Raw genomic sequence first — 18,338 nt, forward strand, 5'->3', positions numbered from 1 at the left:
CTTCTCTGGGCAGCCTGTTCCAGTGCTCCATCACCCTTATCATAAAGAAGTTCTTCCACGTCTTAGTACAGAACTTCTTATGTTCAAGGATTAGGCCATTGCTCCTTGTCCTGTCACTATGCACCACTGAGAAAAGCCTGACCTCATCCATTTGCCACCCACCTCCCCTTAGGTATTTATAAACATTAATCAGATTCCACTGATGAAGCAGGCAGAGCTGGTGCATAAGGTAACTTCTAGGCATGATTAGAAAACAAAGCTCCAAAGTTTAAATTTACAATAGAATCATATAATCATTTAGGTTGAAAAAGGCCCTTAAGATCATCAAGCCCAGACACACACTTAGCACTATCATGTCCATCACTGAGCCATGTCTCTAAGCACTGCATCCACGTCTCTCAGAATCACAGAAACACAGAATATCCCAGGTTGGAAGAGACACACAAGAACCATTGAGTCCAATCCTGGGCTCCACACAGGACCACCCAAAACCCAAACCCAATGTCTGACAGTGGTGTACCAATGCTTCTTGAGCTCCAGCAGCTCAGGGTGGTGCCCATTGCCCTGGGAGCCGTTCCATGCCCACCGCCCTCTGGTGTAGACCCTTTCCCTCACCCCCAGCTGTCCCTCCCCTGACACAGCTCCATGCCATTCCCTTGGGCCCTGTCGCTGCCCTCAGAAAGCAGAGCTCAGCGCTGCCCTTCGCTTCCTGTGATGAGCTGCAGCCACCATGAGGCCTCTGCTCAGCCCCCTCTGGTCTGGGTCCAACAAATCCAGGGGCCTCAGCCACCCCTCATACGTTTGCTCTCCCCATCTTTGTAGCCCTCCTTTGGATGTTCTCTAATAGTTTTATGTCCTTCTTATATTGTGGCACCCAAAAGTGCACCCAGTGCTCGAGGCGAGCATTGCCCCATTGCAGAATACAGTGGGACAAAAACCGCTGTCTCTGAAATCAACCTCCAGGGATGGCAGCTCCACCATTTCCCAGCACAGCCTGTCCAATGCCTAACTACCCTTTCCATAAATAAACCCTTCCTGATTTCCAATTTCAACCTCCCCTGGAGCAACTCAATGCCATTTGCGGCTGAGTTAAAAGCTTGCCTCTTAAATGATACACTTCTATCAACTGCGTGGGAAAAAGCTGGTATTATCTTGGAATTTGATTTTGTCTAAAAAGAGGCCAGGATGAGGAGCCACACTGCCTTATAACACTGTGGTAGGTAGATCCTTTCTTGAGCCATTTTGCTAGAATGCAATAGCATGCAGTGGTCCTCTGTGATCAGGGACACAGCTTCTGGAACAAACACCAACTTCTCTGTCCGCCACAAGCAGGAGAGACAAGCTTGCCTTCCTGGCAGAGTAATTTTTTTGTTACTTAGCTAAGTGGATTTTGGAGACTCTATTCCAATGCTTACGATTTTTGCTTTGAAAATCAAATAGGACGAAGGAAAAGCTGTCATCAGCTTTAATGGGATTTTTATCATGGCATTTGTGAGGACTTCAGCGATGCTGGTGTGAGAATGAGTGATACATGGCATTAGGGGTAAGAGATGAGAGAGTCTCAGAGCCAGGCTTTGTCCATGCAGTCCATCTGCAAAAACGCTCTCACCACGAGAAGGCACAACCATACACCATGGCTTCACACAACCCCTGCAGTGTCACAGCACTATTCATCTTCTCTGTGTGACAAGACAAAAATAATAGAGATGAGGCTGACTCTCTGGAAAGCACCCTGCAAGAAATACGACAGCAGGTGAACCTGACTACTTTTTGTCTGATGGTTTTCTTGCATCCGGGTGGCACAGCCTTAGCTCTTAAGCAGCTCCTTATGATAGCTGCGGTTTGGACATCTGTGCCTGATCATTCCTAATGTAAATCCAAACTAACACTTGTGGCAAAGGGAAAACATCTCTTGTTTGCATCAATAAAATACTATGCTATTAATCTCTTCACTAGCTTACTGTTTAAGTGAATGATGTTTAAGAAATCTACGAAGACAACACATGATCAACATTGTACTAAGGAACTTAGGGGTCATATGGACAAGACTACACAGAGCAGAAAATGAAACAAACATAAAAAAGAGTTTGTTCCATACCTGGATAATTGTAATCAAAACGTCTGCTATATTTGCCTTTGCAAACAGTGTTAATGGTAATTTTTACTTAGGACGTATTTATAAAAAGCTATACATGATCGATGAACACCAAATAATTTTACATAACGTAGAAGGGCAGTAATTCTGTAACTTAATGATTTAAAAAGCAATGCTAAATAACAGTTCTGTTTTTGAACAAATTCAGCATGGGACAAGATTTATAACATGTTTACAGTTTCATAACCAAGATCTTTCTAAAAAGTTACTTCTAAAACAAAATTAAGCATTGATGCTAATAAATGAAGGCCGCTATGCGAATAGTTCTAGTCTCAGTAAAATCATGTCTTTGTACAGAATAACAAAATATTTAACTGAGATGTGGAGATGGCCAGAAAAAGATCCTGATGCATTTCTTTTTGGCAAAAAGCAGCATGCTCACCACTGGCTGCTCTTCTTCTGTAAAGTGTGGCCATTGGCCATTCTCAAATAAATTAAAAACGTTCTTTGATACACTGCATGAGTCACCGATGGGCACAGAACTTCACTTAGCTTTTAGGGAAGTGTCCTGTTAGCAATTCCCCTCTACTCAGCTCTTCCCCCTCTACTCGGCTCTTGTGAGGCCCCATCTGCAGCACTGCGTCCAGGCCTGGGGCCCCCCAGTACAAGAAAGATGCAGAGCTCTTGGAACGAGTTCAGAGGAGGCCACCGAGATGATCAGAGGGCTGGAGCACCTCTCCTATGAAGAAAGATTGAGGGAACAGGGCTTGTTTAGCTTGGAGAAGAGAAGGCTCCAGGTAGACCTCATTGTGGCCTTCCAATACTTGAAGGGAGCGTATAAACAGGAGGGGGGAACGATTGTTTATGAGGGTGGATAGCGATAGGACAAAGGGGAATGGTTTTAACTAAGACAGGGGAGATTTAGGTTAGATATTAGGAGGAAGTTTTTTCACACAGAGGGTGGTGACGCACTGGAACAGGTTGCCCAAGGAGGTTGTGGATGCCCCGTCCCTGGAGGCATTCAAGGGCAGGCTGGATGTGGCTCTGGGCAGCCTGGTCTAGTGGTTGGCGACCCTGCACTCAGCAGGGGGGTTGAAACTCGATGATCTTTGAGGTCCTTTTCAACCCAGGCCATTCTATGATTCTATGAATTCCTGCTGCATCTGTTCAGTAATAGAGCCAGTGAGCTCTTTTCAATGAGCAGTATGTATACTGAAAAAATAGAGCTTAGGGAGGTGAAGGAACACAAGAATAGGTTAATTCAGGCCAAGCTTAATTCATAATTCTGGCTGAGAAAAGGAAGAAAAATATTTTCAAAATGATTCTACCTGTGTTTTCACTTCAGAATCTGAGCAAAGATTAAACAAGAGGTTATCTTTAAAGTAACATGAACCACACCTAAAATTGCTCAGCTTGGTCCAAAATGAATGTTGCCATTTTTGTTACACCGAACATTTCCCAATCTTTTCCAGGCAAAACATGCCTGTCTTTTTGCCTTCATTCTGGTGCAATAATGAGCAATTATTTGTGTAGTAGTTTTCAAGAACCCTCATCGTGGTAGTTGCTGCAGAAACACAAGGCAAGAAGGCATTCCCTCCCCCATCTTCAGCAGCAACTGTAGGTTAGATACAACAACTAGGTGGGTTTTTACCCTCTGAATTCAAGAAAGGTATAAAAAACAATAATCAAATATTACAAAGTCACCCACAATAAAACTTCTCATTATTGGCGCAATGAACCTATTGTTCTTGAGCAAACATTAAATAGCATTTATTATTCACATAAGTCCTAAAAATCACCCCTCTGAGATTAGGTAAAAAGAACACATTTGAAGCTCAAAATATGGGAAAATTCTCCATCTTCTTTTACAGTCAAGATTTTGTACAGTTTTTATATCTGTGTTACAGTTTTGTTGCTGTTTCCACTGAACCTGTCATGAAATTACTTTTAAATACAAGAGGTCAAATCTTTACCTGTTGCAAATCTGCACTACTTTACTTCAGAGAGCTGCAGTAATGACTTTTACCAGGCTCGGAGGCATATTCTGATTTTTGCACACGTGAACTGACTTGGTTACATTCAGCAGTCTGAATTCCCTGCAGTAGAAGTTTCAATGTTAAAAACACGGACAAAATCCAGCTTTATAGAGGGAGGCCACTGAAGCCACAAAAACATTATCTGCAGAGAAATGCAAATGAATACCGCATAAACCATGACGATGTCTACGCAAAATGAATGGCACTTATAACTTATGAACAAATAGCATCATTGCTCCCATTAACTTTTTATCCATAACTTTCATAGGAGACCCAATAAAGTGTTATGAAGATGCAACTGTCATCTAGAATTCACTACAAGTCAGACAACAATGATGTTTTTATATTGTCTACCAGCTTTTGAAGAAGGTCAATTCAGAGATTATTTAAATTAAATCTAAATGGTAATGGCCTGCAGCTGCTCATACTTAATATGTTTGGCTTCATATATATTATTAATGAAAACTCAATGTAATTCTATTCATTTCAAACTTTCAAAGACACTGTTCTTATTTATCCTTCCAGATAGTTTCAATGTAATTACCAAACTGAATGAAATCATTGATATCTAAGTGGGAATTCATAATCAAACAGCCAGGCCGAATACTTCCTCATAAGGAAACGGTACATTAATATATGAATATGATTATACTGCTCATGTCAGAGCAAGAGCACTGCCTGGCAGTATCACATCCATTCTGTTGCTTTCTTTGAGAAGCATACCAAAATGGTGCCACTAAAATAATAATTACACCAATACAACATACATGCGTCATCTTCAGGCACGATTTTCACCTTCACCAACATATCGAAAAACCAACAAACAAGCAATGAAACAACCCTGGAAAATTCTTCAGGGCGCTGAAATTCATGCTAAAATGTGGAAAATAACTATCCTTGTTAAATTAATATTTTCTTCCTTACCAAAGGAGGACAACGACCACATTGTGATGAATGTGTTTCAAATGTTTGTGTTCAAACTGTCTTGATGTGGAATATCTCTAAAACCAACACATGCACTAATGTAACGGAGGCAGTTACTTCGTAGGGCTCTTTTAAAATAGCATGGCATGAAACTCAAACTGTCAGTGCATAAATTACCGCTGCCTTGAGGCTGCAATAACTTACGCATCCTTGTCTTCAACCCCCCACACATCTCCCCTGAAATTCCCCTTTCAGAGAGAAGCTCAGATCTCCCCTCTCAATTCTCCCCTGGTTGTGGCAGCCGTGATACAGTCATTACGAACATGTAGGCTTGCCCATCACTTTGTAGGTGAGGGAGGCAGAGAATAGTGCCACAAATGTCAGAAAAACAGGAGGGGCTGAGTTTTATTTTCAAGACATCTCTGCAAAAAATGTTATTGCAATAACTACATGTTCATATAACTCATTATTTGTCTACTGCCAGGCATAATTTGATTTTCTTCCCTTAATAAAATCTTGATCTAATTTGAGGTTATCATTGTCAGTTCATGGACAGAAACAACTGATCGATAATGCTAGTACTACTAAGCAATAGGCAATTCTAGCTACAGAGCATACAGAGCAATTACTGACACCAGTGCAGTCAGCGCAAAGGTTTGATCTTGCTCAGGCAAACAATGTCAGAGGACCAGCTTTTTTATTTTTCATCTCCCTTCACCCCTGCCCCCCCTCTTTTTTTATTTAAGAATAAAGCCTTATCTTCTCAATAAAAGATATGTTACATTACACTAAAAGAAGACTCATATTTTCTCATAACATTGTAATTTCCCTTTTTTTAAGCAAGGTAAAAAAAGCCAGTAAGAAATAAGATTGCAGCAAATAGCATTCTTTGATCTAGAAACACATTTACAATAACTTTAGTCTTAGAAGCAGATCATGACACAATGCAGTCTAGACTGTGATGGTATTATGTATATATAATGCTGGCAAAATAATTAAACTGCACTGAAAGGATTTCATACTGCAGTTCTGACTTAAACTCATCAAATTAATTTCTTCATGAATTAATGCACATAGATTGAGGTCAATGGAGTATATGACTTTGACATTTCATAAAGATGAGTGATAATTATGGATTCTTCCACATATTTTAGATTGCTCAGCAGGATGTAATGGCAATTGAAAATTACATCTAATAGCGGAAATACACTGTTTATATCACAACTTTATCCAACATTTTCGTTTATTTGATGTATTCACCCATTAGAACCACCCACACTTGGATATGAACTATACCACAGATACTGAAGGCACCCAAGAGTTTTAATAAATGCTTTCCCATATTAATTCTGAGACAAAATCATTATTTCTGTATCACCAAGGGGATCACAGTAGAAATTTACAGTGCCATATATAGCCTTTGTGACAAAGACTGCGATAATATGCCTTTAGAGTGATCAACATGAACCACCTTCCTGGAAGAGACACCTAAAATTGGCTGCGCTATTTACTTGGCTTCAGAGTGCCTAAAATATTCTAAAGTACCCTGAGAATATCTTTAATAACCACTGCCATGTATTTTCTTCTCTGGAGAAGTCTTCTTAACTACGGCTCTGCAGTCTAGTCTGCTTAAGAACAGACCAGAGCCACTGTCTTTGAGACTGCTTCACACACCACATGAAAGGAGCAGGAGGACTTTTCACCCATCAGCGGCCATTTCACCATTAGGCTAAGCTAGAATAGCTCAAAGTGGCTTTTTACTAAGGGGTAAGGCCCCTCAGTTAAACGCTCAGGAGACAGAAGTGCTGATAAAAGAAAAGAACCCAAACAAAGCAATTTGGATCAGTCTCTGGCCTAGAGTAGTATGGTTTAGTGCAGCGTATGGAGTGCTCATGCTCCTTCATAAACCCTTTCTCAAGTACAGCGGAGTATATTATCAATATCTGTATTATCAAAAATGAATTATTGCTCTTCTGAATATGAATAGAGAGTGAAGACATAAATTATAGCTTCATAAGCAGCAGCAGAAACAGTACAAATATTAGCAGTTCACTCAAATTACAGCAGTCCTCTAATATCTGGTATGTGTACAGCCCCAGCAATTCACTGCATATGATTATTATCAGCATTGACAAAAATATCCCCAAAGCCAACAACACCTTAGGAGCTTCTAAGAAATCTTAACAACCAGTGCTTGGTATCTGCTAACCTCTTCAGACTGATGCTGTTTCATCATAACACTCACAATTCCAGCACAGATCACTGCACTGGGGCAGGCAACAGAAGTTGCTACAGTTCAGGTGTATAAGATTCTTCAGTTTCAGACACGATGCATTGGCCCACACTGCTCACTAAGTGACCACTGCCCTGGCAGAAACACCTTGTCTTCCTTTGGCTCAATCCCATTCACCTGGAGAGTGCACAGATGTACTTCTCGTGCAAATCCAGGTGTCATGGCACACCCAGTCTGCATGGTAAAAATAGGAGAACCACCATCAACGAAGGACATACTTTGCTGTTGTAAGAGATGACAACTCTGCTTAATCACTTTAATAAACTAAAGAAGAGCTCTGACTGAATGCTGCTATGCTCTGCAAATCACTGGCTGGTGATCTGTTTCTTTGGGCTGTTAGCAACCAAGGTAAGTCAGAAATATTTTTAAGTGCAAAGCAACAGGCCGTGAAGATGATGAGCTTAGGATCAGGAGGAATAAAACTTTAGGTCACCTTTCTCTCCCACTGATTCTTCTCTGCATTATGAATCAAAGCAAAAGAGCTGGCCAGCAAGAGCTGTGCATCTAGAGCTGAAGAAATGAATAAGCACTTGTGAAAAGCTCCTGATGTTAATTTTATACTCTATAACATTTTTTCTTCAGAGATAAATACTTAATCATTGTATGGAGATATTCTTCATTCCACAGTACTACAGCAGTACACTGCTTCACACAGCTTCTGGAATGCATGCTCACAGAAGAAGAAGAAAAAAAGGGAAAAGGAAAAAGAAAAAGGAAAATAAAAATAAGAAGAAGAAGAAAAAGAAAAAAGGAAAAAGAAAATGGAGAAGGAGAAAGAAGAAGAAGAAAAAAAGAAAAGGAAAAGAAGAGAAAAAAAACGGTGTGATTTCAAATGTCTCAGTAGAAACACGAGAAAAATCTGTCTCCTTGAGAGAAAAATCCTTAAAAGAATCCTTAACCCAAATACAATATGAGGTCACTTCACTTGCCAGATGAGTGGGTTTATCAGGAATACATTTTTCTCTCTACAAAGCATCTGAGTCATCTTTATGCTTCCTGAGTCAGCTGATATCTTCTGGGAAGCAAAAGGCATACGGTCAAACTAGTTTAGTCAGTTGTGAAGCACAGGAGAATAAACTACCCCTAATGGGGCCAAATATAGAAAGTGTGTAGATCAAATATAGATGAAGGAAAATACTGATGCTGCAACCGATGGATCTTTCATGCAAACTCCATGGCACACACCACTTGATTAAGTACCTTAAATGCAAAGCTTCTTATTAATCCATGAAGTGTTTCTTTGAAGCCTCAAGTTTTTTTCCTATGTGAGAAGGGAAATTCACAATAAAATTTAAGGGAAGACAAACCTTGTGTAGGAATATGAAAAACAGTTTTTCACTAGTAAGCTGGCCATTGGTTTGCAGTCTGTCATTCAGCGTATCTCGTAAATCCTAGCTCAGTGAGGTGTGAACTCAGCCACAGATGTAAGCAGATGAAGATCAGGCTGCTAACCTGATGAGGGCCTCAAATCTTCCATCTGAAGAACAGGATCACAACCACTGTTTGCTCTACACAGGTGTGGCTAATCTTCGTACACTGTTGTTTGACACCATCAAATGGGAATCACTTCAGTAGCACCAAGTGCCTCTAACAAAGCCAAGCTCTTACACACCATTCATCCAGCGTGCTATACAGTCCTGTATCAAAAGAAATTCAAGCTGCATACGAAGCCCCTCTTTAGGGAGTGAGAAAAGAACGTTATTGCTTAGCTGAGAGCCTAATTTTCAGTATCTCAGGCAAATCTAAGAAAGAAGATTTGATTTAACTGCTTGTTCAGATGCTCCAATTCAGCTGTATACTCCTCAAGCACTGAAGACATTTCCTTTGCGTTCGGCAGTTTTTACCACTTGCCCCCATTACGGTTACTCCTATATCATTCCATTAAGCCACAACACCCTGTGCTCACTCCAGAGGCATTCTTCACCTAGTTAATGGTGTCCATTTGTCTACTAACACACCATGACCTCAAGGCTGCAAAGGCTCTTGTGGCTTACGTAGGGAATCTGTCCCCTTGTTCTGAATAAGAAACAATAATAGTTCCTCAAAATTTCACGGGCCACCAGTAATACCTCTCACTTGGGTTAAAAATGAACTAGTTCTAGTAAAAAAAAATGATACATAGGAAGAGTAAATGCAGAGTCAAGATCCAACAGAGAATGATAAAACATACAAATTTGTAAGAAGACAAAAATGCTAAATACTGCCACTGTAACTGCATTAAGGTACAGGATATCAAAATCATCTTCCTTTGGAAAATGTGATAACCAGAGCAGGCAACGCCATGGAAATACAAGTTAAAGTTCACATACTAATGCAATATTATACATCTCTCTCTTTTTGATGCATACTACTTCATCTTGAGTTCATCATGAAATACTGCTTCTTTCTTCAGTCCCACTCAAAAAACCAACCCCGTTACACAGACTTCAAGTTAACAAGACAGTTCACTGCCATGAACAGAATCAGCACAGGTCCCCCAGGTAAAGCTAGGCTGCCTTGCTCTGTGCACCTATACGCCAAAGTCAGCACTGGTTTCCAGTTGTAAAAGCTGTGCTGTAGATATCAGTACAAAATAATAGATTCCAAGTAGCTCTAGCTAAACTCACAGAGCTGCTGGATGAGATGGGTTAAATGAATAAGCTTGATATGTGTATTTACAGTCCTTCATATGTGAGTACTCTTCTTCCCATCTTTCTTGTCTAAAATGCCCCACAACCTCCCTGAGATCAACAAATTCTACCTTGTCTCCTCTGGTTCCAAGCAAAGCCCTTCCTCACCTCTAAGGCTTGGCTTTGTGCCAAGTCCTTGCCCTTATCTCACAGCAAAAACGCCAACAACTCCTCTCATGTATCTTTTCAACCCTCCCCTGCTCCACCTGCGCTTGGAAAATGCCTTCACTATTATCTTTGTTTCAAGAAATCTGGAAATGTGAGATTCTGACCATTTAAACCTTGCTGATACACACAAAACAAAACGCTTCTGCTACTTTAATTACTAGTACATTTAATACAAAAATTAAATGTGTTATGGCTATACCAAAAATTAAGACATGCATATACATGTAAAGCTAAGTAATTAAATGCATGCATTTAGACAAGCCAGTTAATAAATGCAAAGCCTTGAGAACTTACTCCATCCCAATGGCATGGGCAATTCTCCTGTTTCCCATGTAAGATAATCAGGCTTCAGCTCATACACCTGAGAGTACCAGTTGCTCTCGTTAGTGCTACCCGAGTAACACACATCCTGCTTTGGGATTCCAGAAAATATTTATCCAGGACTTTCCCAGCTCACAGTCTGTATCCCTGAGCGTTCTGACTCATTTCCACAAGCTGATTTCACACACTCTGAGGTCAGATTCTGATGGTCTTAGCCACAACTGGGTTCACACTGTGAGCGAAGCTCCCATAAACACCCTATCCCAACACCGCTATGTGTGGATGGGAGAAGGAATGACAGCACAGCATTGCTGTGTGAGCGCTATCAGGGCTCTGATACACCATGCTCTTGTTCTGCTGGTCCCCATTCTTCATGGGTGGGCTGACACACTTCCTTACTCTCAGCAGCTTCATGAAACAAGACACATTTGTTGCACATGTGCACGTACTCGTTGTTGTCAAGTACTGCTGACAGTAGTGCATGTTCCAGCAGCTTCAAGGGATGCTCAGGCATTTTGCCTGGACATCTCAACACCAAACTGAACCCTCTGTGTACACATAAAACTTGTAAAGTGGCACAGAGCTTCAGTACAGAATACCAGGATGAACTCTGTCTCTAGCTGTATCTTCGTCTTGCCAATACAATGCATCTCATGCTGGATGACTTTCAAAGCTGATTCACTCCTTTTGTTCATAGGCTAGAAAAAGGATTTATGCGATTAGCAGGGGTAAGCTAAACACATAGCAGCTAATGGGAAAGATCAGGAGAGAAATGCTTAAGGCTCAGTTTGCTAAAAAAAGAGCCAGCATCCATTCTCCCACACAGGGTCTCAATGTTTGTTTGGGGAAGGATCAGTAAAAGAGCTTTCTTCTGTATCTCTGCACCACAGAGACCAAAATAGAGGGAGTCTGTATGACGCTTTACAGGTTTCAGAGGAAATAAATGGAGGGTGATTATCAAAAAGCTTGATTTAACTGTTCAGGCTCAGATTGTTCCCTAACACATTTAGGCAGTAAAGATGATCAGTAAAGCAATCCTGGAATATTTCAGTTAGGATTCTGGCATGTTTCCTGAACAGTGCCTTAGTTCATACATTATACTGCTGAAAGCAATGAAGCAATGTGCCCTAAATAAGAATGTCAAAATTTGCCTCTTTGTCAGGGTGAATTACTTATATTTCACACAAACATTGCTAAGCAGTATCTATGACTTCCTATTCAATACAAATACAAGTTCTAGGCATTACAAGATGGTAAAATCATTCATTCCTAAAAGGCTGATTGTGAAAGAAACAGATCATTTTCTTATTGCACATAACTACATAGGGTTTGATCGCTCTTTAAATCTAGATAATGGATTTTCTACCACAAGGGTCTTAAAACTGTGTGTGTGATCTCTGTTGTATCAGAGCTTGAAAGCTAGAGCAGACATCACATCCTGTCAAGGAGAGCCAACATTTTGTGGCCACGCTGTAAGATCCACTGAGGCCATGACTTAGAAGTAAACTTCTGCGTGGCAGTTACTGGGGCACAAGGCTCTCCACATGTACAGACATGATGACATCTGTTCCTGTGACACAGGGACTCAGTGTTGGAGGTCTTGACAAGATTTTATTCCCTATTGTGCACGTTCCAAAGAAAGAAGTGGGAGAGAACATGGCAGGTCATCTACACAGCTATCTTATAATGCTAGCAACTGATACTGCCTAAGTGTCATGCACGTGATCCTGGGCTGCTGGCTAAAACACTCCAGCAAAGGAGCCAGAAAGCTCAGTGGAATCAAGGTATACTGTAACTCCTGCCCATTTTGATTCCATCGGTGTTTTATAGGCTTCCAAACATGCTCTGTATGTCCTGCTATTCTTTGCCAAGGACTGATATTTAGAGATAATAAAGTCAAGATTTTAAATCCTTTCACGATTCGGAAAGTGCAAGCAAAATACGCTTTATCAACTTGACAGATGCAACTGTGAATTAAAGAGGTAAACGCATACTTATAAACAAGAATTATCATTTTTACATTGAAAAGCCCCACATTTAATTCTGAGAAAACTGTCTGTGAATCTGCTTTATGTCCTTCCCCCTTCCTGCAGGGGAGTCAGAGCGGCCCTGCAGCCAGTGGAACTCCCCTGCTCTGAAGAACAAACATGTTAATGAACAGCTCAGCTATTGATTCTTCTGACATTGGACTGTTCAGCAGGTGCTGAATTCAGGTTTTGCTAATGCTGGTGTAGCTGCTACCGCCATTTTCCTTTTTTCCCCTTTATTGAAGAATGATCTCTAGGAACGAATATAAAAGTTCCTGACATGCAGAAAGACAATACAGAACTTAAGGAACCAGCTCTGTGCTAAGAGGACTTCTTTTGCATCTGTCTGCTAATGGAAGGTGATTAAAAATGGGTCAGTCATTCCACGCTGGATTACATTTTTCATTGCTGTTTCCAGCAGAGACTCAGTCCACACAGTTAAGTTGTACCAGCACCTGACATTCCAAAATCCCTGAGAACTCACCAGCTATCAAAGCAGTGTCTTGCCAGATTCCACAAAAAATTAATTTGATCCCAGATGTTCTGCCAAAAACGTTATGCCCTACACATCAGTATTTTTTCAGTGCAACTATTTCACCCCCCCAGTCATATCCATCACTCTAATTCTGTGGAAGATATTATGAGCCTGGTTCTACAGGCCTCTTCTTTTATCAGCTCAGATCTCTCATTCCCCAGGGAAAGCAGTACAGCAGTGTCTTGTCCTTTGATAGCAATAGATAACTAACCTCATTTTGTAAAAGCAGAACTAAACAGAAGAGTTATTCTTTGTCTTTAGCAGCACTGAATCAGACCTCATTGCCATGTACTGAACCCAGTTTAAGAAAACTCAATGCCTTATGCATAATCATCAGGAAGCTTACAGTTGCACTGTTTCCTTTTCTTCCTCTCTTTCCTTTTCTTTTTTCTTATTTTATTTTTTTATCTTTTTGCTATTTACCTGGTATTTATTCGACAGAGTACCACAGTGGAGGTGAATGGGACAGATCATATTTTTCTGAGCTAAACTTCCAGCCCTTCTGCATACCTACCTATCAGTTATGCTCAGGTTGTATTTTTTGTGTTTCTGTGGCAGTAAGGATTAAAGATGTAACTGCTTTTAGAAATTAAACCAAATATTTGGAAATCTTAGCCACGTAAGATAGGTCTTTAGACACATGCTAATGTGCCTCAGCTTTCACTTAGCCAACATTAACCAATCAAAAAATACTTAACAGCCAATGGTAAACCTATTTACCAAAGATTTTTTTCTTGATTTTAAATATCCTTAGATACCTACTGACTGACTGAACTGAAAGAAAAGGACAGAATTTCAGACTTTGACAGCTATTTAGTTACAATGCCAAAAATATGGTGACCAATGTGCACCTCTGTCTGGACTGAGGTCCCGCTCCATAAGCTGGCATTATACAAACATAAAGTCCTTCTACAGTCCTACAAGGATGAAGTTCACTATGATCTAAAGAAGAGAAAGAAGATGCACATAGCGGAGATCCCTTGGTGCGATTTGCTTCAAGTGATCTGCAGGGCTGAAATTGGCATCTTTGGGCACAGCAGATAGGATAAATGAAAATAACTTAGGATGAAAGGCCTGCGTTGTACTGACAGATGGGGAGCGAAGAATCTGTACAAAACAGTGTTTCTCAGACAAAAATAATCTGAAATGTAAGTTAAGAAACATTCTGGGAATTTAAATAAATAAAGCTTCAGTACTGTAATCTAATCCCCCAAGGAGGTTGTGGATGCCCCGTCCCTGGAGGCATCCAAGGCCAGGCTGGACGTGGCTCTGGGCAGCCTGGACTAGTGGTTGGCGACCCTGCACTCAGCAGGGGGGTTGAAACTCGATGATCTTTGAGGTCCTTTTCAACCCAGGCCATTCTGTGATTCTAATGTACCACTTTTATAATTAAACAAAGTGAAGTGCTTCACTCTTACAGAACGTGAAGAAGACTATGAAAACCACAAGCCTACCTCTCCACACCTTCGTACTGGTGTTGCTCCAGACCACTGCCTTCAGTGGAATCACACCTAGGCTGCACTAACACCAAGAAGAGGAGGGATGGACCTGAAGACTGGAAATGAACTTGAGATTTTTGATGAAACATAATCCCCAGCACGAGATGCAAAAGGTGACTTTCGTGACAAGTGTTACCCAAATTCATAACAGCTTTCTGTGCGTAACCTCATCTCACTTCATCCAGACATAATCTTAATTAGTCTTAGTTCTACCGCAGAGAAGCCCAGTGAGGCAGTTAGCACCATATAATTAATCAGATGTTTCACACGTATCACAGCAACCAACAGTGTCAACTTACTGATTTGGGTTAATACAGAGGAAAACTCTGCCTTTCCTTTTCACATGAACTAAAGCATGCAGCATGGAATTAAGCACAGGACTTTTCCTTCTAAGCACTGCTTAATGTCCTTTCTTCCCCTAACAGATACTTCCTAATGCAAAGTATATATACATATTTTCTGCTGGTACAGGAAAACACACAATTTGGTATTTCTCTTAAATTTCAGTTTCTTTACAGGAGAGTAAGTCCAGCAGCTGAAGGAAGCAATAAGACATACGTCTTGCTTCTGGAATTCATAAATCTCGGGCTTTATTTGTCTTTCTGTGTGCTTTAGCAGCCAAGTTCCTGTTTTTAAGAAACTCAATTTTGCACCTGCACATAAATATGCATTTGAAAGCACTATCTGCAACATTCAGCCATCACATAGCAACAGAAAATAAAGTACTTGCATACAATAAACATATACAATGCACACACATTAACTCACTGCATCAAAAGCTTCACCACCTATCTAAGTCATTGTAGATCTTTGTTCTGCTGCTGGAGATTTATCTTTTGTCTTCACTGCAGGAGCCAAATGCCACAGTACTGTGCCTACTGTCACTGAGGGGGAAACCATACGATTATATTGTTCGATGGCAAAAAAGGAAAAAAAAAACAATGCTTAAGGAAAGCAATTTTATAAAGAAGCCGACTGTCCATTCTCCTAAGCTTGCACTGAAATAGCTCAATGAGCAGTATAAAACCACAAGAAGGCTTATTCAGTTTTTGTACAGCATCTGTAATACACTGTGGTATTTATTAATAGTCAATGCAATACTTAATACATGGCAGCGTTTGGCTTGAGCAGAACATTGCAAAACTGCTTGCAAGAACAATTTACTCCATAACTAATATTCGCCATAAGAAAGAGCAGCCTAATGTTTTGCAATTTCTCAGATTCTCAGAACAAACCAGTGAGATGATGATCTTCCTAAAAGGCAGTATTTAATGATAATTTCTTCCAGGGATTGGCAGTGAATTGCTTAGCACCTTCTCTCTGCAGTGTTAGTGCCCCAGAGCACTGAAGTTTTTAATACAGGAATTACTAAGAATTGTAACAGCCCTCGTGTTTTCATTTGTAGTGGTATCTCAGGATAAGGAACACAGATAGTCTTATTTGCTATCTGAAACGAGGAGTCATTCGCCATTACATGGAAGATCTTGGGATGTTTTTTGTATCCGAATGCCTATCACAAGAGATTAGGAAGGCTACTGGAAGTGCCAAAAGTTTCAGGTGCTGTCATCCATGATTACTGATTGTCAAAGGAAGGAATATAACGTCTGCTTCTCACTTGCTAATGCCCTGCACTCTCCTATATGAACCTTTTAAATTTCTTTTAATGCTGGAAAAATACAGTAATTATAGATCTGATAAAACTGCTGCCAGGTTTGTTTTATAACCTGAATAAACCCATAGTAGCAGAATACAGTTAACCGTCCATTCTTGCTCCTGTTTTAGCAGAAGGCAAATATGTTATCAAACAACAGCAGTGAGCATATACATAAAGGAAAGATAAGATGTGGCAAGTGTATCTCAAAGCACACACACCAGAAACAACTCAAAGCACATCATCAAGCTATGTATATACACTGATGCCTCTTCCATCTCAAAGACACCGGTGTCCTTTATCTTCTAACCCTCAGTTACATTTTATAATCCTAGAGCCAGCTATGCTCTCATCTAACTCAGATTCCCCACTCTGGTAGCCTTGGTCTGAATGTCTGACATAACATATGGCTAACATAGCATGCATAGTAGCCACAGTGGGCTCACAACGTGATTTTAATTAGTAATTCTAAGATTGTTAGTAGTGTGTGAATGGAAAGTAAATAGGCAGAAAGCAACACAAGTTAAGCAAGATTCCTGGGGCTAATTTCACCAGCAAGTCCTGTGATTTAAAAACTCATGGCACTCTCAGCTTTTCCATACTTTCCTACCCAATCTTTCCTACTGACCTCAATGTAAGCAATACTTAGCATATCCAGACTAGTCAGAAATGCTCAATTCCTGGCATTCTGCTAGTTAGCAGTCTAAAAACCACTTTCAGTGTACAGTGTGTCCTTAGTCGGGTGACATCATTAATCTTCAGTGAGCAGAGCCACTGAAGACTCGCTGTCTATCCAATATGTAGTAGCTCAGGGCATCAGAACTTTGTTATGGGAATTGGGAAACGAATCAGAGATTCTTTGGCTCTACCCAGACTCCTCTGAAGGTGTTGGAGTCGTTAATGACAAAACTGGTAAGAAGGGCAGCAACACTTCTACTTGATGAAAGAATTTATACACAGGTAAATTCTGTATCTAAGCAAATTCAGTACATTCAGAGAAGCTGGCAACAGCTCCACAGAAATATGCAAGTGTTCTCACAGAAAATGGCTTCTGCTGTTTAGATCTGCCTTTGACAGGATTTGTTACCTATGGTGCAGCAATTAGTCAGCAGTTGGTTCAAGCATGGATACACTGACTTTAATGTATTTTCATTCTGTAATGTGTACCTCTGGTCACTCCTGTCGCATATCTACCTTCATCTCTGAATATCCATGTGACATATCTAGAGCATCTTTTCTCCAGCAGAGCCCTAAAGCATATTATGCATTATATTCTTAGACTGTTATTGATGCCTAGACATTTCCAGCATGTATCTTAGCACGGACTGTCTTTGTCCAGTGACAGCACATTTATGTAAAGCAGTGAGGGATTTACAATGTCATGCAGAGTGGAAAGTCTTGCTTAACAGTAGTCTTCATAGAGCTGATTTTATTTATTTTGCAAGGACTCAGAAATCCTGGCAACTGTTGAGCCTGCAGTTGCATGGAAACCAGGTGTTCCAAATTGAATGCTTACACTTCTAACAGTATCCTCCTCCAGGCAACGTCTTTACAAATGACAAGTACAATGAAGATGCCCTCTTCTCATCTATCCCTTCATTTTTGTTCCTTCAAAACAAACTTGTTTTCTAGGAATTTGCAACCTGCAAGCAGAAGCAACCTGGGATGGGCTGCACTCACTGATTCTGGTAATACTCGTGGCAAATTATAAAATAGGAAAGTCACATAAAACAACAGTGCTTACCCCGTTCTGTGTCATAGAGGTACACAAACTTTTCCCACTTGTAATAGGTCAAGAGACTCAGGATGGCTCCTTTTAATGCTGGCCGCATCTGGATGACAAACTGCACGTCTGCATCTGTTGGGAAGCTGGGTGTGATGAAGGACGTGTGAAGGGCTCCGCAAAATGACGTCAGTGTGTTCATTGACATCTGGTCATAGAATCCAAAGATGGCATAAACTCCTCTGGAAAACTGTGAGCAGACTGACAAAGACAAACAGGGGCATTAAAATCTGAAATATAATGAATGCAAAAAAAAAAAAAATCTGAAGTACATTTGAAGTAAGCCCACTAAGCAATCCTGAAATGATTCTGTATGATGCAGTAGACGAAATGAACT

At 40.5% G+C, this 18,338-nt stretch overlaps 1 protein-coding gene across 10 annotated transcripts in view; it reads right to left on the bottom strand.

The window, feature by feature from the left end:
* The window catches only part of GRIA3 (glutamate ionotropic receptor AMPA type subunit 3), a 433,486-nt gene that overhangs the window by 92,002 nt on the left and 323,146 nt on the right, over positions 1–18,338 (bottom strand). For all 10 annotated transcript variants that reach the window (XR_002441456.1, XM_021405730.1, XM_021405731.1 and 7 more), the window contains one exon: positions 17,963–18,202. Coding sequence is in view for 9 of the 10 variants with exons in the window: in XM_021405730.1 (XP_021261405.1) it covers positions 17,963–18,202 (240 nt within the window). In the remaining variant the exon portion in view is untranslated. The remainder of the gene's footprint in view (positions 1–17,962; positions 18,203–18,338) is intronic.

The sequence above is a fragment of the Numida meleagris genome, chromosome 8 (genome assembly GCF_002078875.1).
Source record: "Numida meleagris isolate 19003 breed g44 Domestic line chromosome 8, NumMel1.0, whole genome shotgun sequence".
NCBI lineage: Eukaryota > Metazoa > Chordata > Aves > Galliformes > Numididae > Numida > Numida meleagris.